The sequence below is a fragment of the Ictidomys tridecemlineatus genome, chromosome 11 (assembly GCF_052094955.1).
Source record: "Ictidomys tridecemlineatus isolate mIctTri1 chromosome 11, mIctTri1.hap1, whole genome shotgun sequence".
NCBI lineage: Eukaryota > Metazoa > Chordata > Mammalia > Rodentia > Sciuridae > Ictidomys > Ictidomys tridecemlineatus.
Genome location: NC_135487.1, coordinates 127,285,704 through 127,305,280, shown reverse-complemented (window position 1 = coordinate 127,305,280; position 19,577 = coordinate 127,285,704). Strand labels below are relative to the sequence as shown.

Sequence of the window (19,577 nt, the reverse complement as noted above, 5' to 3'; positions counted from 1 at the left end):
AAAGATATTGTTTCCATCTGAAAAAAAAAAAGTGTTAATTTGGGCTGAGGATGTTTCTCAGTGTAGAGAACTTGGCCAGTATGAACCAGGGCCTGGGTTCAATCCCTAGCATCACACACACACAGTGTGTTAATTTCTCAAATGCAAACGTGCTTGTTTTCCTTTTTAAGTGTATCTGGAACCTCCAAAAGTAGTAGGACCTGGACTTCTCCAGCTTGCAAAGGACCTGCCTCCCAGGAAGCAGTTGCTAAGACTTTGAGACCCTTGGGCCCAGGAGTTTCGCACCCTGCTGTGCTGCAGAGGTTGGGGTGGACAGGGCTGCCTCTGGGAGCCCAGGGAAAGCTCCAGGCAGTAGCCATTCTTACACTGGTTTGCTCTAGACCCTTAGCTCCAGGTGATGGGGGTGGCTGATTCCAGGCCACCTGGGGGGCTTTTCTCTCTGCCTCTGCAGGAATTCAACTATACAGCATTTACAGTGCAGTTGGCTCCCTGGGAGGGATGGATTGGGAGCATAATCTTGGCCCTGCCTCCCCAGGCCCCAACCCAGGAACCTTTAGTTGGCTGGGAGGCCAAGAAAAGTATTTGAAGGGAGCAATTAAGCACCCTCGAAGTGCCTGCTCCAGGGTTCCGACCATTGTTTATTTAGGAGGCAGTCCTGTTAGTGACCCTAAGTCCAGGAGGACTGTGCCTGGGGCAGGCCAGCCCGGAGGTTCCCCTGGGGCAGGGCCTCTGGCCTGCCATTCTTTCAGGATTCCCACAGCGCCCAGGCTCCCCCACCCCCAGTCTCACAATGAGCTTTAGTGCAAATTTCAACTGAAACTTTTCCCTTTGTATCTCTCTGTGTCTCTCAGCCTCTCTGTCTCTACTGGTCTCTGGTTCTCTGTTGTTTCCCAACATCCTTCCTGAGCCCCTGGGGAGCAGAGTTGGGGGGCCGGGCAGTGGGAACGGGACAGCGTCCTGTTCTCACCAAGGACAATAAGGGCCGGAAAGGGCTGGAGCCAAGGTCTGGTGCAGACTCCCCCTCCCTGCCTGCCCTGGGCGCCCCAGTCCCCGCCCAGAGCCACTGGCATGACCTAAATGTCAGGCACCCTGCATACTAGTGCCAGTCCTGGGAAATTCAGCCCTACCAGGGTCGGAGAGCCTGCTTGCCCTGGTTCTCACCTTCCCATTGCCCTCCTGGAGGGTGGCATCACCTTCTGACCCAAGGACCGACTCCTGGGACACTCAGACAGGCTTCCATTCTCCAGCATGGACACCCCCCTCCCGCCCGCATTATTTACTCCCGTTTCCCGAGCTAGTAGCGGGTGCTGACGGGTGTTGTGGCCACGTGCGAGGGAGGAGGAGGAAACATCTGGTTTCCCTCTGTCCTCCAGGGGCAGGAATGCCACACTCTCCCTCAGGTCTACTGCCTCGGGGTGGAGCAGAACCCCAGGGGACCAAGGGCCAAGAGGTTAGACCTTTACTCTCTCACCTGGCTCTCCGGAAGTCCTGGTGTCCTCAGGCCCCCTTACTTAATGATAGTGATTAGGCGGTTATGATGCCCCTGCCAGGGTTAATTGGCAGGTCAGGTGTAAGCAGCCTGCAACTAGGCACCACAGAGATAGGCTGGGTGGAGAGCTGCGTTGGCGCCGACCTGCCTTGTAAATGCACCCATTCCCCAAGGAAGGGGGTCATTATTCCTGGGCCACATGCTACCCTGGTCCTACAGATTCCTTGGCACTGCCTCCTGCTCTCTGGGTCCTCTTTTTTTTTGTGGCGGGGGGTTACTGGGGATTGAACTCTGGGAACTCGACCACTGAGCCACATCCCAGCCCAATTTTGTATTTAACTTAGAGACAGGGTCTCACTGAGTTGCTTTACACCTCGTTGTTGTTGAGGCTGGCTCTGAACTCCTGATCCTCCTATCTCAGCCTCCAAGCCACTGGGATTACAGGCTGTGCCACCGCGCCCAGCACTTTGGGTCCTTCTTATCCTCTCCTATCCACAGAGGATATTGGCTGTCAGGCCCCACCCAATCCATCCCAGAGTTATGTCTACCCGGACTGGGACCTGGCCCTCTGTCCGCTGCTCCCACTCCAGGTGAGGAGAAATTCAGTTTGACAGTAAGACCTAGAACGGATCCAACCTCCTCATGGGCCCAGGGCCCATTCTGGGGAATACCCCTCCTCCCTCAGAGGCTCCTATAGATCACAACCCTTCCCACTCCTCACATCAGTGGGGGAGACGGAGCCTAGAACTGCCATCCTCTCAGGGAGGCTGCTCTCCACTGAGCTGTGTGTGTGTGTGTGTGGTACTGGGGATTGAACCCAGGGCCTTGTGCATGTGAGGCAAGCACTCTACCAACCGAGTTATCCCCAGCCCTCTCCACTGAACTCTACCTCTACTCCCAGCGGAGGGATAGAACAAGACTTCATGGTTGCCTTCCAGCCAGGCACAATGGCAAACACCTGTAATCCCAGAGGCTCAGGAGGCTGAGGCAGGAGGATCATGCCAACCTCGGCAACTTAGCAAGGACAGAAGAAACTCAGTGAGACCCTGTTTCTAAATAAAATATAAAAAAGGGCTGGGGATGTTGGTCAGTGGTAAAGCACCCCTGGATTCAATCCCTGGTAACCACCCCCTACACACACCTAAAAAAAAAAGAAGTTTCCTTCCATAGCAAGACCTCAGCACTCTCATCCCCGGTTCCTCAGGGATAACTTGCTGGGGAGGGTGTTGCTGGTCTCCAGAAGATAAACCCACAGTGCCCTCTGTCGGCATCTTGGGGAAACTGCATAGCATTCCCTCCTGGGCAGGGCATAAAGGCAAGAAGGTTCTGGGGCCCAGCACACAAATGGGAGTGGGGCAGGGTAAGGTGGCCTAAATCTTTGACCAGAATTCTTTACTTCCTTCTTCATCTTCACTGGGATTTCTTTCCAACTTAGGTACCTCCCATGTGCAGAATACTGTTCTGGAAGGGTGGAAGGGTAAGTTCTTTTATTTAACCAACTCACCAATCTTCTGCCCAGTTTCAGGCATGTGGCAAATACAAAGCTGATCAAGACAGGTGTGCACTGAAAGCCCACACCATCCAGTAGAGACACCCAAGTACCCTAAAGGTTAGGCACTCTGGACAGATTCACTCCTCATGACAGAGCAGGCAGGGCAGGACCTGAGCAGTCCCTGGCCTCATTCCATCAGAGGTTGCTTGGGGTGGAGAGCTGGATAAACAAAGCCCCACAGGGAACCCCACTACAGCACTGGCTTGAAGGGCTTTTCTCTAACTCTTCTGTTCCAAGATCTATTCCATTTCTGACAGACAGGGCTTCCTTCACTGCAGCCTCTTACCAAAGGTCACGATTGTGGATCATTCATACACTTTTCCATAATGAGACTCTCACAAGTAAAAGCCACTCCAGTATCTACCAAAGCGCCCAACCTGACAGCACTCAATAAATATTTGGCAAAAATGAAGGCTAAAGCTGAGTGCAGTGGCATACACCTGTAATCCCAGCTACTTGGGCAGCTGAGGCAGAAAGAACGCAAACTTGAAGCTGGCCTGGACTACTTAGTGATATCTTGTCTCAAAATAAAATTTTAAAAGGGCCTGGGCTGAAGCTCAGTGGTAGAGTGCTTGTCTTGCATGCATGAGACTCTGTGTTCGATTTCAGTACAGCAAAAAAGAAAAGGGGGGAAAGTTTCCCCATCCACAAGGTCTCAAGAGTAGGCGCCCATCTGTCTTTTAACATTTACATACCCAGCAGGCATTGTTAGAGGAGGCCCACAACATAGCACAGCTCACAGAGCTACAAAGAATCAACTTTATTAGACATTTGTGGTTAGTTTCTCTTCTTGCCCTTGCCGGTGACTTTGGCTGGTGTGAGGACTGGAGCTGTGGCCTGGTACAGAGTAGAGGAGATCTTGTTGATGTAGTACAGACCAACCATGGAGAAGATGAAGCTACAGCAGGGTAGAGACAGAAAGACCACAGCATCACTGGGCATGCTACCAGCCTACTGCCAGGGCAGAGTCTAGCTTCAGGGAAAGAATCCAAGTTCAGGACTGGGAAACTGGGAAAACTAAAGGAGGAAACACAGAGGGAGAGCTACATGGGGCGGGGGAAGCCAGGGTGATATACCCCTTACCCAGCTGTCAGGCACATACCAGGTGGTAACACAGACTCGGTGGATGAGGCCAGATGCAAAGAGAGCCAAAAGGAGGCAGAGGAGGACTAAGGAGACAAGAAGGGACAAAAAGAGTCAGGTGGTAGTCACAACGGAAATTCCAGGCATTTGTCCACAAAACCTAGAAATCAGAGGCCCCCTGAGTCTTGGGAAACCTGCTTGGCAGGGCGTGGCATGATGACAGTAGGAGGACTTCTAACGGTCTTCACAATGCTTAGAACACTAGCTCTGCCCCAAGCCCACTTAACTTCCTAGCTAGCCTCAGCCTGTAGAGCAAGACTTGGTCCCATTTAGGAAGGGGGTTAAGGCCTTTCCAACAGGTGCCAGCTAATGAGAATCAATTCGTTAAGCTGGCTGACTAGTGATGGAAGTTGAGGGACTTGCTCCCTGGACACAAGTTGGAAGACTGATTGTCTGGATACAGTCGTTTATTGGGGCAGGAAAGGACCTTAAGACATATGGAATAGGACAAGAGAGAAGGTGGGAGGGCAGAAAGCAATGGCAAACAGGCCCATGTGCCCAGCCAGGGAGGGCAGGGAAGCCAAAGAGGAACAAGAATCTTGCCCCCCAACAATGGTTCCTTTCAGAAATAAATGAAAATGGTACACATGGGATCAAAATGTAACAGAGAGAAGTCCTGGGACTTGGAAGGAGCTCTGGAAGCCTGCAACAGGGGTAGGTAGAGAGAGCAAGAACTAGAGGGGGGCCAAGAAATGAGGGCAACAATGACAGATCTGTCTTTTCAGATGGAGACTTCACATGAGGTTGCATCTGCTGTGAATTTCTGAACATGTGGCATTCCTTAGGTGATCTGGCCTTAATGCCTAATTTGCTTTATGAACTAAATTCCCCATAAGTAATCAAATCATCAATTCTAAATTACAGGAACAAGTAAGGATTATTCCAAACAGAAAATAATCTCAGAGTTATCCCTTCTGTCATAAAAATTTGGTGTATGTAATACTCAGGCTCCTCACAAATTCCCTCAGTAGAACTCACTAATTTGGGGTCATTTTCACATCAGAACCCCTCTGAACTTGGTCCTGCTTCCTCTTCTGGATGAATGCCAAACATCAGCCCACACTTGTCTGTGCGCCTGAAACCTTCCCTGGAAGGGGTCCTGGCTTCCAGAGTCCTTCTCTTCCAGCTGAATTCAATGTCATGAGCTAAGTTAGATGCTGAATCCAAAAGTATCTTCAGAGAGTTGAGTGAACTTCTTTCTTCTTAACCACCTTTACCTTCTAAGCACTTAGGTGTCATGTCTGGGGAGGGTCAGAGAGGAGAGGACTCAGACACTTACTCTCAGGGAAGATCTTTGCTTGGAATCCTTTGCCAAAGACCAGATTCTCCAGATTATTGAAGGCCTGCGTTGAGTTAAGGAGAAGGGAATACAACAGGGGCAGAACTGGGTGGTGACCAGGGAAGGGCACAAGTCTACGTGGCCCTCCACCCTTCCAGCCCCTAAACGCTCCTCCCCTTCCAGCGCAGGCAGGATACTGTGAGAGAGAAGACGAAAAGGCCGGAGCCCAGCAGGCCCCCCTGGATGGTGAGCCACTCGGTGGAGGCCAGCTGGCGGCTGTACATCTGCATCCCTGCGAAGAGCAGCAGGGACAGGAGAGAGGACAGAGCCAGCGAGGTGCCGGTACCCACCACTGGAAGGGATGAGGGAAGGGACCGAGTCAGGCTCCGCCCCCCTCCAGGAGTCACGGGCACCTTGGGTCGGTCCGGAGCTCCGTAGGCCGACTACTTCCCAGCACCCAGGGCTGCAGCCGCACTCCCAGCCCCCCTCATCCCGCAGCGAGCCCCAGGAACTCCTCAACCCAGGACGGCCGACCCCTCCGGTCCCGTGGAAATGCCCGCTCCCTAGAACCCGGAGCACGTCAGCTTTGACCCGAAAGGACTCGGAAAGCCGGCCCGCCCAAACTCCGACCCCCACTAGCCAGGCCGGGGGATCCCGTCGGTCCTGTTACCCATCATGCCCCTGCAGTGGGTCGGATCCGAGCCTCCGGCCAAGAAAGAGCAGAGCCGAACTGGGCGCGGTTAGTTGTGCGCATGCGTCAGCGCCCCATGCGGACTGGCTTCACCCCACCTCTTCCTCTTTCTCCCTCTCGGCGCTAGCACGCAGCGCCCTCTTTTGACAAGGAGGAAACAATGCGTCTAGGAGCATCCTCAGCCACCGCCCTGGTCCACAGCCTTCCCCTGTACCCAGTAGGTCCGCCGCCTCTCAGTACAAGCTGCACTTAGGTCTTCAAGTCATTGGGCACATGGCCTCTATCCTGTAGCCCATCAGTGTCTTCTCTGCCGTTCATTTATGTCACCTCTCGTGCATGTTCCTAAACCTACCTGCCACGCTTACTGCCTCAACATCTCCTGTGGGCTCTTGCCCAACCCAAACTGAAGCGCTCCCAACCTGGAGCTCATCTTTCTCTAAAACTAGCCTCTTGCTTTACTATGAGGAAAAATAAGAGCTAATGAAGAATTCTAACATAAGACATGCAAATACCATTCCATGTTACCCAGCCCCCCTGAACGCCTTTCCAAAACCACGTGGGGAGAACTATTTCCCACCCACCCCCCCAGCCCGACGGGCGCCGTTCAAGGCTGGTCCCTGGAGCATGCGCAGTGACACCTCACCCCCACCCCTCCCCACACCCCCACCGGGCTCCTGCATTAAGCCCGGGGTTCGCAGCCGCAGCCGGGATCAGGCACCCGGGGGCGGGCGGGCACGGTAGGGCCATGGCTGAGGGTGAGGATATGCAGACCTTCACTTCCATCATGGATGCACTGGTTCGCATCAGTGTGAGTTAAGGTGGGGTCGAGGTGAAGGGAGGGGGGCATAGAGGGGTCCGGGATAAGCCAGAACCTGGAACAGGTGGGAATCCAGGGAGATGCTGGGGTGTTGGCAGGGGGCTAAGGGATGGCAGAAAAGACTGGGAGGGTCGGGATGTAGGTATGAGGGTAATCCCGGCAGCCAGGAGGTGAGTGCCGTGGAGGCGCCGGTTTTCTGGGATGTAAGCAACGAGGAGCTGCCCGGACGCAGCGGGTGGGCTGGGGTAGCCGCCAGCAGTGCACCAGGACTGGGGCTTCAGGGGGAAAGGACTAACCTATGGGAAGGGGGCATGTGTGAGCTTGGATATTTTCCAAGAAAACTGAGGACACGTAGGGAATGAGGAAGGAGCTGCTCCAGGGTGCATCTCCCAATTTGAACCCCTCCCTGAGACCCCACCCCATCGCTCCCCACTCAGGGCTGCGCCGAGCCTGCGGTTGTCATGGCAACCCGTGCCCGGCTCTCCCAGGGGCGGTGCCAACCCTGCTCCCCCCCACCACTTCCTTCCCCCTCCCTCCCTGTCCCTCCCTCCTTTGTGTCAGCTGCGCCCCTGACCGGGATGGCTGCGAAGAGAGGGACCAAGGTGAGGCGTGGGGGGTGGGGCATAGCTTGAGGACCCCCGCCACCAAAAGGGGGAGGGATACTTCCGGTGGGGAGGGGGCGAGTAGGCGGGGCGCTTGACCCCCCCATCCTCAGCTTGGGGAAGGGGTTGAGGGCCGACCTGGTTGCGCTGCAGGAAGCGCTGAAAGTCCAAAGGGTAGGGGGCCAAGAGGAAGGGGTTGGTCTTGGGAGACTAGAGAAGATAGATGGAGAAGTGAAGGATGAAGGATGGAAGCTGGGGTGGCCACAGGCCCGAGCCGCTGCAGGAGAGCAGGCAGTGCCTGGCTGGCGGGGAGGAGTCACGCGTGTGGAGGGGGTGCTAGAGAAGGGGGCAGGGGTCCGCATCGAGCTGCAGAATGGGCGGTGCCCTTGATATATATGCCGGGGGTGGGGGCAGGTGGCCCAGAGATGGAGGGATGGAGACAGGTGAGCTGGGCTGCCTCCCTGGGCCTCTGCAGCCCGAGTGATGGTTGTGGGGGTTGAAGCTGGGGAGGCAGGAGTTCCAACTATCCCTTCTCCGTGGAGTCTTAGCTATACGGGAGGGAAACAGGCAAGACACAGAGGGCTGGGAAGCAGTGTGAACCAGGCCAAGGCAGGTCCTGGGCAAAAGCCATAGGTAGCTTGTCTTGCCTCTTCCTGAGACTGCTGGGAATCTCTAAAGGCAGCTGAGGGCCTGCTCAGATATGCCCAACTATCCGAGCTCTGATCCAGCCTCCTGGTCCCTCCACAGACAAGCATGAAGAACATGGAGAAAGAACTGCTGTGCCCAGTGTGTCAAGAGATGTACAAGCAGCCACTGGTGCTGCCCTGTACCCACAACGTGTGCCAGGCCTGTGCTCGGGAGGTGTTGGGCCAGCAGGGCTACATAGGCCATGGTGGGGACCCGATCTCGGAGCCCACGTCTCCTGCCTCCACCCCTTCTACCCGCAGCCCCCGCCTCTCCCGCAGAACTCTCCCCAAGCCAGATCGCTTGGACCGGCTGCTTAAATCAGGTGGGGCTGGGGCCTGTGGGATGGGGGTGGGAATGTAGAGCCATCCATCAGGAAGATGGAAGGGGGTTCATCACTGGTCAGGGCTGCCTGTCTGTATTTACAGGGGTGTAGATGTTGCTTATTTGAGCTCTAGTGAGAACAGAGCTCTGGCGCAATAAAAATCTAATTTTTAAAAATTGAACAGACTTCACCCACCCCCGGTCAGCTGTAACTTACCTCCTCTACCTCCGGGTCCATCTACAGGCTTTGGGACATACCCCGGGCGGAAGAGAGGTGCTTTGCACCCCCAGGTGATCATGTTCCCATGCCCGACCTGCCAGGGTGACGTGGAGCTGGGGGAGCGGGGCCTGGCGGGGCTTTTCCGGAACCTGACCCTAGAGCGTGTGGTGGAGCGGTACCGCCAGAGTGTGAGCGTAGGAGGCGCCATCCTGTGCCAGTTGTGCAAGCCCCCACCACTAGAGGCCACCAAGGGCTGCACAGAGTGTCGTGCCACCTTCTGCAATGAGTGCTTCAAGCTCTTCCACCCCTGGGGCACCCAGAAGGCCCAGCATGAGCCCACTCTGCCCACCCTCTCCTTCCGCCCCAAGGTGAGCCAACCCTTGCAGGGCCTGGGGAGGGAGGGACAGGGTGGAGCTGAATGGATGGGGTGCCTGACATTGTGGGCTTCCAAAATGAGGTGGGCAGGGGCTTACCACTGCCAAGTTCCTTTCTCTGTAATAAAGTCATGTGAGAAAGCACTCTGCTGCATGGAGATGAGAATATGTGCCTTACAATATCCACACTGGCAGGGTTGTTGGTAGGATCACAGGAGATAATCGTTGTTCAGTACAAAGTGCTGTTTAACATTTTGTTCACTCCCTGAACAAATATTTGTTGAGCACCTAGGAGCATGATGCTATTCTAGGCATTGGGGTACAGCAGTGAACAAGATGGACAAAGTTAATTACGAACCACAAGCCTTAGATTAATTATCACCATTATTATCGTTATTACCACACATCCCAAACCATAGGTGAAAGGAGCAATGCTGGTGAAAAGGCATTGCCTGGACTGCAGGAAAGGTCTGTGATGTCAGTGTGCACCACCAGATGGCACTGTGGAGCACCACCCACTGATCCTTCCCCTCTCATCTGACCAGCGGAGGGGGGCGCCCAGCTGCTCTAGTGATGGGTCAGAACCTTTACGCGCACCCTTGGCTGACTAGCTCATTGCCCTTTGTATTTCTAGGGCCTGATGTGCCCAGACCACAAGGAAGAGGTGACCCACTACTGCAAGACATGTCAACGGCTGGTATGCCAACTCTGCCGGGTGCGTCGCACCCACAGCGGGCACAAGATCACACCAGTGCTCAGCGCTTACCAGGCCCTCAAGGTGAGGACCCCTCCTTACCCAACCCCAGTGCCAACTCACACCCACATACCTCCTCCTAACTGCTGGCTTCTGCTGAGCCAGACATGATGCCCACCTCCTTCTTCCCCCTCAGGACAAGCTGACAAAGAGCCTGACATACATCCTGGGAAACCAGGACACAGTACAGACCCAGATCTGTGAGCTGGAGGAGACCGTCAGGCACACCGAGGTGAGGGAGGGCACGGGGGTGGGTCTTGGGCCCTACCCGGGAGTGGGAAGGAGAGGGGAATGTGGGTGGGCATGCCCCCATCACCTTTCTGCCAGCTCAGGAGTCTGTGAGGGGTACCTGGGCATGACATGGTTCTGGTTAAACTTGGTTGGCAGGAACTAGTGTCCCAGGGAAGGCTGTCCCTGGGACTGACTCTAGTGAGGTTGGTAAGCTGTTGCTGAGGATGAGAGTCCAGATGTCCTCGGCCTCACTCTCCTACGGAGGATGGCACACTTGCCTGGAGCTCAGTGAGGTTATGGCTCTGATCTTGTGCCAGACTGGATCAGCTGACATGGGGGGGATAGGCAATGAAGTTGGCATAGCTGCCAGTGGACATTAATTAGTGTGGTCCAAGTGGACATTAGTGTGGTCATGGTCTCTCTTATTTGAATGAATCCTTAAGGGATTGGGATTATGGCGGAATTAAGGAAAAATATCTCAAACTGGTATATTGATTATTTCAAGTTGAAATTGTTTGAGGAACTGAATTGCAGAAAGGGCCATTTGGGCCAGGTGTGGTAGCTGATACCTGTAATCCCAGCAACTCAGGAGGCTGAGGCAGGAGGGTTCCAAGTTCAAGCCCAATCTCAGCGATTTAGTGAAGCACTTTCTCAAATTTAAAAAAATGGGGGGGACTGGGGGTGTAACTCAATGGTAGTGTGCTCCTGGGTTCAATCCCCAGTACCACCACCACCAAAAAAAAGAAAGGTCCATTTGGCCTGTATTTCCCTACACATTACCAGCCATAAATATTCTTTTGGAAGGAATGTGCTTCACATGCCAAGACCTGAAAATAGCCTCAATCGCCACAGACTAGTAATTGGGGCTATAACGAACCTAAATAAACAAACTATTTGAAGTAACCCTTATCTTCCTCTCCACTTATCTCTTAGCAACAGCCGTAGGATTTACTACCTCAATCCAGATATTTATTTGTTCTGTCATTCTTTACAAATATACTGGTCTGTGACTGGGGATAAATCTCAGTGGTAGAATACGTGCATAGCATATGCAAGGCGCCAGGTTCAATCCCCAGTACCCAAAATAAAAAAGAAAATGTTCTTTTTTAAATAAAAGTTTAAGAGCATCAGGCTTAGGTGATTTCTTTGGAGTTCACTGTTTTGTAAAGATCCCCAAGTACATGTAAAATTAATAAAACTCTCCAGGCACAGTGCAGTGGCACTTGCCTGTAATCCCAGCTACAAAGGAGGCTGAGGCAGGAGGAAGTTCCAGTCCAGTTTTGGCAATTTATCAAACCCTATCTCAAAATAAAAAGGACCATACCTCAGTGGTAGAGTACCTCTGGGTTCAACCCCCAGCACCACAAAAATAAATTTAAATTAATAAAACTTTTATGCTGGCTTGGCATGGTGGTGCACACCTGTAATCCCAGCAACTCGGGAGGCTAAAGCAGAAGGATCTCTCATTCAAAGGCAGCCTCAGCAAAAGCGAGGCCCCAAGCAACTCAATGAGACCTTGTCTCTAAATAAAATAGTAATAACTAAAAAAGGGGGGGGCTGGGGATGTGGATCAATGGTTAAGTGCCCTGGGGTTCAATCCCAGATTAAAGGAAAAAAAAAAAAACTTTTTTGCTTTAGCCAAGTATGGTGGCTCACACCTGTAATCCCAGCAACTCAGGAGGCTGAGGCAGGAGGAGCACAATTTCAAAGCCAACCTCAGCAACTTAGCAAGGCTCTGTCTCAAGATAAAAAATAAAAAGGGCTGGATTTGTAGCTCAGTGGTAAAGTGCCCAGTACCAAAAATAAAACAAAACAAAATATAACCTTTTTCCTGTATCAATTGAGTTCAACAAAAAAAGAGGAAGTAGATCTCTCTCTACCCTATAGTTATGATGTGGTCATCCAGGAAGGTTAGCACAAACCTTCAAAAGTTGAACCCAATGCCGGGTGCTGTGGTGCATGCCTGGAATCCCAGCTGCTGGGGAGGCTGAGGCAGGTGGATCACAGGTTCAAAGTCAGCCTTGGCAAAAGAAGGCACTAAGCAATTCAGTGAGATCCTGTCTCTAAATAGGGTTTGGGATATGACTCAGCAATTGAGAGCCTCTGAGTTCAATCCCCTGTACCAAAAAAAAAAAAAAAAAAAGTTGAGCCCATTTGAGGGTACAGGCCTTAGCAATGAGTCTGGCCCTATTAAGTTGTGTGGGTAGGATTCCCCCAGATCCCCTGTGATCCTTGTGGTGCTGTGGTCCCGGGAGGCTGGCACAGGAAGATAGTAAGTCATGCGTCCTTTGGGTGTTGCTCCCTGGGCAGGTGAGTGGTCAGCAGGCGAAGGAGGAGGTGTCACAGCTGGTACGGGGGCTGGGGGCTGTGCTGGAGGAGAAGCGGGCATCGCTGCTTCAGGCCATTGAAGAATGTCAGCAGGAGCGGCTGACCCGTCTCAGTGCCCAGCTCCAGGAGCACCGGAGCCTGCTGGACGGCTCAGGCCTGGTGGGCTATGCCCAGGAAGTGCTTAAGGAGACAGACCAGCCTTGCTTTGTACAAGCAGCCAAACAGCTGCACAACAGGTACCGAGGGGCACGGCACAGGGCCCAGGCTTCTGGGAGGCAGGGGCCTTTGGGGGTAGCGACCTCTCAGACAGTGTCTAGAGTCCTCGCCAGGCGGAGAGCTGGCACATGGAGGGTTTTCATTAGGCCAAACTGAGGCCCGCGTATTCCAAGGGGTGAGGCCAAGGTTCTCAGGGGCAGGCAAGGCAAAATCAAGGGGAAGGGCAGCTGCCCAGACGGCAGTGCCTGACCCCTTCCTGCCCCCATCCCAGAATTGCCAGAGCCACTGAGGCCCTGCAGACGTTCAGACCAGCTGCCAGCTCCTCCTTCCGCCATTGCCAGCTGGATGTGGGGCGCGAGATGAAGCTGCTGACAGAGCTCAGCTTTCTGCGAGGTAAGGAGGTGGCCAGGCCCTTGCCCAACCAGAGCCTTCCTCCCCTCCTCCCCAGCAGCGGGCCCGGGGGGCAGTGCCCACCGGGGAGCTCCCCGGCCTCCCACCCAGCCCACCTGCCACACCGTCCCACCGCGCTCAGCGCTGCTTCTCCCTCTCTTTGTTTGTAGGCTGTGGCCACCGCGGACTCTGCTCCGGAGCACCCCAGGCAAGTCAGCGGCCCTGCCCCGGGGGCCCTGCCCCCCGCCGGGCCCCCAAACCGGCCCCTCCTGTGCTCCAAGCAGCTCAGCCCCCCACTCAGTGCTTTCTTCTTTCTGCTCTACCCGACCTCCTGGTCCTCCCACTTGGCCAGTGCGGTCTCTTTTGAGCCTTCTTTAGGCCCTGGCCCTTCTCATCTTTTGTCCTGGGACCCCTATTCTCTTCCCCTTACCCCCACACCCTGCCCTGCTGGCTGGCTTGCTTTCCCTCTGTCACCTCCTGTTTCTGTCTTGCCGATGGTGGCACCTCCGCCCCAGTCCTGCTTCCCCTCTCTGCCGCTCAGGGCCCTTTTGCCTGGGTTCCCGTGGCCTTTGTCTGCCCCCCTGGGGCTCCTCTTAATTGGGAGACTGTCTAAGCCCAAAGGAGCCCCCAGAGCTTCTCTGGTCTGACACCCTTAAGTGTCCCAGGAGGAAGCTGAGGCTCAGGAAGGGAAATTGACTCACCTGTAGTCCAGGCCTCCTGACTCCTGCCCAGTGCTCTCCCACCTCTTCTTCCTTGGGCCCTGACCTGTCCACCTGTGCCCAGTGCCCAGATGGGCTCTGTCCTCCGTTCCCTCACCCACACTCACCCCCCCGGCTCCCGCTGCTCTCCCTTTTCCTGCCTGCCCTGCCCTTCATGCCAGGCCAGTGATCAGGCCCCGACTGACCCCCCCGCTGTCTCTTCCCACAGTGCCCGAGGCACCCGTCATTGACACCCAGCGCACCTTTGCCTATGATCAGATCTTCCTGTGCTGGCGGCTGCCCCCCCACTCACCACCTGCCTGGCACTACACGGTCGAGTTCCGTCGCACTGATGTGCCTGCCCAGCCGGGCCCCGCCCGCTGGCAGCGGCGGGAGGAGGTGAGGGGCACCAGTGCTCTCCTGGAGAACCCTGACACCGGCTCTGTGTACGTGCTGCGTGTCCGGGGCTGCAACAAAGCCGGGTACGGCGAGTACAGCGAAGACGTGCACCTGCACACGCCCCCAGCACCTGGTAAGTGACAGGCGGGCAGCAGGAGTGGCAGACACAGACATCTGTGCAGGGGGCCTGGGGACGCCAGGCTTGGGTCCTCCACTGGTTCCAGGTGGACACTGTAGAGACAGTGTCATTTTTTTTTATGGGGGTTGGGGTACTGGGAATGGAACCCAGGGACATTTTACCACTGAGCAACATTCCCAGGCCTTTTTTTATTTATTTATTATTTATTTATTTATTTATTTATTGTGGTGCTGGGGACTGAACCCAGGGCCTTGTGCATGCCAGGCAGGCCCTCTACCAACTGAGCTATACCCCAGCTCCCAGTCCTTATAAATTTTTTTTTTTTTTTTTAATTTGAGGGGCTGGGATTGTGGCTCAGCCATAAAGCACTCGCCTAGCATGCATGAGACGCTGGGTTCAATCCTCAGCACCATATAAAAAAAAATTAAAATACAGATATTGGGCCCAGCTACAACTAAAATATATATATATATAGATGTTGTGTCCACTGAAAACTAAGAAATAAATTATAAAAAAAAAAATTGAGACAGAGTCTTGCAAAGTTGTCCAGGCTGGCCTCAAACTTGTGATCCTCCTGCCTCATAAACTGAGATTAGAGGGATGGTTTATTACTGTTGGTCGTGTGCATTCATACTCTGGAGCTAGACCTCTTGTATTCTAATCCCAGATCTAACTCTTGCTGTGTGCCTTTCAACAAGTTATTCACCCTCTCTGAACTTCAGAGTCCTGTTCTACAGGGGACAACAATACTGCCATGCATGATAGTGCGTGTCTATAATTGCAGCAATTTGAGAGGCTGAGGGAGGAGGATCATAAATTTGAGGTCAGCCTGATCAACTTAACAAAATCCTGTCTCAAAATGGAGAAAAGAAAAAAAAAGGAATTACAAGAGCTGAGGCTATAGTTCAGTGGTCTCCTGGGTTCAATCCCAGTCCCCCACAGAATAATAACAACAATAATGACGCTTCATGGAGTTGTGGGAGAATTTGACTGTTCTGAGGCGACACTGGTGAAGACAGCACAGTTTCTGGCTCATAGTTCAATAAATGTCAGGAAAGTGACTCCAGAAAACAGTTTGCCTGCTGGGACCTGGGCATGATAGGGGACACTTACCTCCAAAGCAAAGGCAGAGAGGGAGGGTTGGGTACAGAGGCAGGTGTGAGCCCCGACTGTCCCCAGGGCCTACCACGGGGCGGAGGTTGGAGGAGGCCTTGTGAGTCGGTCAGGTCTGGGGCTCTGGTTCTTGTTCACTAGTCACCAGTGAAACTTCCTGGAGCCCGGTTCCACTTGGAATGTCCCTTTCGTTTTCTCGTATGAGCCTCATTTCAGTTCCCCAGGTCCGTTCTCCTGAGTTTCCCTACCTTTTCTTGGTAACTGCACACCCTGAGAGGTTGTTCCCTGTTCTGAAATCTCCCAGTGTCTTGTGCTCACACCTCACTGTCCCCAGTGCCAGCGTTTGTTCCTGAATTCTTCCTTCTGTCTCAACCCTCCTCCCTGTTCCAGTTCTGCACTTCTTCCTCGATGGCCGCTGGGGTGCGAGCCGCGAGCGGCTGGCTATCAGCAAGGACCAGCGAGCAGTGCGGAGCGTCCCTGGGCTGCCCCTGCTGCTGGCTGCTGAGCGGCTGCTGACTGGCTGTCACCTGAGTGTGGATGTGGTCCTGGGCGATGTGGCTGTGACCCAGGGCCGCAGCTACTGGGCCTGTGCCGTAGACCCTGCCTCCTACCTGGTCAAGGTGGGCGTCGGGCTGGAGAGCAAGCTTCAGGAAAGCTTCCAGGGTGCCCCGGATGTGATCAGCCCCAGGTCTGGCCCCTCTGGAGGGAACGGGGACCCTGGGTGGGAGCCAGGCACAGGGCAGAGGTAGCAAGCGCAGTACCCAGAATTGCCGTGATGGGGCTGGGAAGGAAGCAGCGGGAACAGAGGAGCCAGGCTGGGAGGCTGTGGGTTCAGCACAAGGGTCTTTGAGGATTGGTTTTCAGGGTGTGTGGCTGGGGAAGGGGACGAGGGAAGGGGAAGCCATTATCACTTGCTTCTGTCTGTCATTCAAGACCAGTACCCCACATCTCCACATCCTCATGTCCTTTCTAGCGCCCTATTTTCTCCATGAAACTTTTTCCCTCCAGAACTTCCTTCACCACCATCTTTTCTCAATTCTTTCCTTAAACATCTCATTTCTACAAGCCCTTTCCCTCCCCCATCTTTTTTTTTTTTTTTAAAACCAGGGATTGAACTCAGGGGCGCTTAACCACTGAGCCACATTCCTAGCCCTTTTAATGTTTTATTTTGAGACAAGGTTCTCATTAAGCTGCTTAGGGCCTTGCTACCTTGCTGAGGTTGGATTTGAACTCATGATCTTCTTGTCTCAGTCTCCCACGCCACTGGGATTACAGGCATGCACCACTGCACCCAGCCATACCTTCCCCCATCTTAATCACTAACCCCTCATCCTTTCTAACTCTCAAAACCCTCTTCCCATGAGAAGAGGCTAAAAGAGGAGAATCACAAATTCATGGCCAACCTCAGCAATTTAGCAAGACCTTAAGCAATTTAGCAAGACCCTGTCTCAAAATGAAAAATAAGAAAGGACTGGAGATATAGCTTAGTGTTAAAAGCACCCTGGGTTAATCCCAAGTATCAGCATGATTTCCTGAACACCATTTTTCTCAACATCTTTCTATCTTGATAAGCACCACATTTGGTGTGGGGAGTACTAGGAATTTAACTCAGAGGTACTCTGTCTCTGAGCTGTACACCCAGCCCCCTTTTTATTTCTTATTTTCTTTATTCGATATCAGGGGATTGAACCCAGGGATGCTTTACCACATCTCCAGCCCTTTTTATTTTTAATTTTGAGACAGGGTATCTCTAGTTGCTGAGGGCCTTGCTAAGTTACTGCGGTTGGTTTCGAACTTGCGATTCTCCTGCTTCAGCCTCCTGAGCCCCTGGGATTACAGGCATGCACCATTGCACCCAGCTCTTTTTCACTTTTTAAAAATTTGAAATAGGGAGTCTTGTTAAGGTGCTGAGGCTGGCCTCAAATTTGTAATCCTCAGCCTCTAGAGTCACTGGGATTACAGGCATGTGCGACTATATCCAGCTACCATATTTCTTTAGTGTGCTGTGCAAATACTTACCTTCCCTTTTCTCCAATATCTCTCATCAATGTGCTTTCCTTTCGATAACCCTTTCCCACCAAACCAAGCCCCCAACCCTCTACTCTGAACCCTGTCTCTTCGATCCAAAGTCAATTTGTTCCACCTCCCGCTCCCAGCATTCCATCCTCCCAACATCTCATCCTCCTGGTCTCCTGTGCCTGGCTCCCTTATTCCACCCCCAACATCCTCCTACCCAACTCCCCCTTCCGCAGGTATGACCCGGACAGCGGGCATGACAGCGGTGCAGAGGATGCCACCGTGGAGGCGTTACCACCCTTTGCTTTCCTAACCATCGGCATGGGCAAGATCCTGCTGGGGTCTGGAGCAAGTTCAAATGCAGGGCTGACAGGGAGGGATGGCCCAGCTGCCAGCTGCACAGTGCCCCTGCCACCCCGCCTGGGTATCTGTTTGGACTATGAGCGGGGTCGAGTCTCTTTCCTGGATGCTGTGTCCTTCCGGGGGCTCCTCGAGTGCCCCCTGGACTGCTCAGGGCCTGTGTGCCCTGCCTTCTGCTTCATAGGGGGTGGCGCGGTACAGCTGCAGGAGCCTGTGGGCACCAAGCCGGAGAGGAAAGTCACCATTGGAGGCTTCGCCAAGCTAGACTGATCCTTTCCGACGGCTCTGTCCACCTGGAGTCTCACTGGGCCCTGGCTTCCCCGAGCCTCCCACACTGGGTTGTTTCCCCAGCAACATCTCCCCCAACTCTTCCTGACATGTGGTCCTGCCCCTCCCCTTCTGTCTGTGTCTTCCCAGGGCTTTCTCTTGACCAAGGAGCTCTCCTCAGCTCACCTCTCTGGATGCCCCCATTCTCTCCATTGCCTGTTGGTTAGCCCCGGCCCCCATGCCCACCAAGCCTCCGCCCCTGGCCTTGCCCTCGGCATCTTACCCAAATCATGGAGAGAGCCCCTTCCTCACCCCTGTCTTGTGCCAAGGCTGACTGGGAGGGAGGGCGCCTGGAATACTGGGCATGATCCCCAGCTCTGCCCTTCGCCTTGACCACCTCCTTGCCCCGTTGATGCTGAACTACATACAGCCTTGGGGCAGACAGGCTTTTGGTCTCCCGAGTGGGGATGGGACCCTATCATCCTGCTTTATTTGGATCTCCCCTACCCCCCAGCCGCATGCCCCTTCCCTCCCTCTTTTCCCGCTTGCATGCTTTACCTGTCCTGTACCCATGCCAACGTGCCAAGTCTCCCTTGGGGACCCAGCTGAGGCTGGATGTTCCTGCTGGGTTGGGCCAGGCAAGGCGTCTGGTGCTTGCTGCTGCCTCCCTGCAGTGGGCACTGCTAGACCTGTGCCAAGCAACAGCTGTAACTTTCATGGTTTATAACAATAAACTGTGACGCCAGGCACATTTCTGCCTTCCCTGAGCGTGACCATTCCTCTTGGTTTCTGTGCAGTGAATGGGGGTGGAAGGGTTCCAAGGTGCTTTGCTATTGGTCAGGGTAGGGTGCTTGAGGGAAGGAGGTACCCAAGCCAGGTACTCCCAGCCTCCTGCCACACCTGTACTAGGCCCAGGCCCCAGCTTACCAGAGCTGCCAGGAGGCACAGCACCCTGGCTGCTGCGTCAGGTCCTAGACCAGGCACCTGGACAGCCACACTGGGCCCTGCGGGAATGTGGTTCAGGGCCCGGGCATCGTGCCTGGGCCTAAAAGGGTCACGGAACCAGAATCCACTTCCCCATTCCCAGGGTGCCTGGGATCCCACCCTAGGGTTAGCAGTGGGTGTGGCGTTGAGGGGCCAGGGTGGGGGCAGGGTCTGGCGCCAGCTGCCGGATCTGACCCAGCCCCCACTTATCACAGTGGTGTTGACTCTGCTGCTGTTATCACTGCCCAAGGATTTGCTTCACACCCAGGCTACTAAGAATAGAGCTGCCTGGGGGCACAGTGCCAGCAGGAGAGGAGGGTGGCCAGCCCAGTGAAACCCAGGCTGGAGGAGAAGGGACAGCCATCCACTGGCTGAGCCGTGTGCTGACAGAGCCGAGTCATCCCGGCCCACCGGAGCAGGCCTAGGAGGTTTCATTTCCTTCTTCCTCCTGTGCCACCAGGAATGGAAGAGAGGTGACTCTTGAGTTCTCCAGCAGGTCACCCTGTG

The 19,577-nt window shown here is 54.2% G+C and overlaps 2 protein-coding genes across 6 annotated transcripts; one reads left to right on the top strand and one right to left on the bottom strand.

Annotated features, from left to right (window-relative positions):
* Positions 1 to 3,786: 3,786 nt before the first annotated feature.
* Krtcap2 (keratinocyte associated protein 2) lies at positions 3,787 to 6,232 on the bottom strand. Its single transcript, XM_005331328.5, is given in 6 exon segments — positions 3,787 to 3,939; positions 4,144 to 4,210; positions 5,464 to 5,527; positions 5,661 to 5,815; positions 6,134 to 6,182; positions 6,185 to 6,232. Coding segments are annotated over 6 exon segments (489 nt in total). The 5' UTR covers positions 6,218 to 6,232; the 3' UTR covers positions 3,787 to 3,818.
* A 555-nt stretch (positions 6,233 to 6,787) lies between these two features.
* On the top strand, positions 6,788 to 18,848 carry Trim46 (tripartite motif containing 46). Of its 5 annotated transcripts, none has more exons than XM_005331329.4 (10): positions 6,789 to 6,962; positions 8,321 to 8,582; positions 8,826 to 9,169; positions 9,810 to 9,953; positions 10,066 to 10,161; positions 12,471 to 12,724; positions 12,976 to 13,097; positions 14,022 to 14,324; positions 15,834 to 16,131; positions 17,696 to 18,848. In XM_005331329.4, exons 1-10 carry the CDS (start codon positions 6,900 to 6,902, stop codon positions 18,087 to 18,089), a joined length of 2,280 nt encoding a protein of 759 aa, XP_005331386.1. In that variant the 5' UTR covers positions 6,789 to 6,899; the 3' UTR covers positions 18,090 to 18,848. The 5 variants fall into 5 exon arrangements, with proteins under 5 accessions (XP_077883564.1, XP_005331386.1, XP_005331388.2 ...); XM_040287669.2 differs by lacking the exon at positions 6,789 to 6,962 and adding an exon at positions 7,021 to 7,573 and having other exon boundaries at positions 8,903 to 9,169; XM_021730518.3 differs by lacking the exon at positions 6,789 to 6,962 and adding an exon at positions 7,021 to 7,573.
* The last annotated feature ends 729 nt before the right edge of the window (positions 18,849 to 19,577 follow it).

Coding starts and splice junctions, on each gene's coding strand:
- Trim46 (XM_021730518.3), top strand. CDS start 7,433: ATGGCAACCCGTGCCCGGCTCTCCCAGGGGCGGTGCCAACCCTGCTCC. Junction 8,583..8,825: donor GGACCGGCTGCTTAAATCAG/GTGGGGCTGGGG, acceptor GTCCATCTACAG/GCTTTGGGACATACCCCGGG. Junction 16,132..17,695: donor CCGGATGTGATCAGCCCCAG/GTCTGGCCCCTC, acceptor CCCCTTCCGCAG/GTATGACCCGGACAGCGGGC.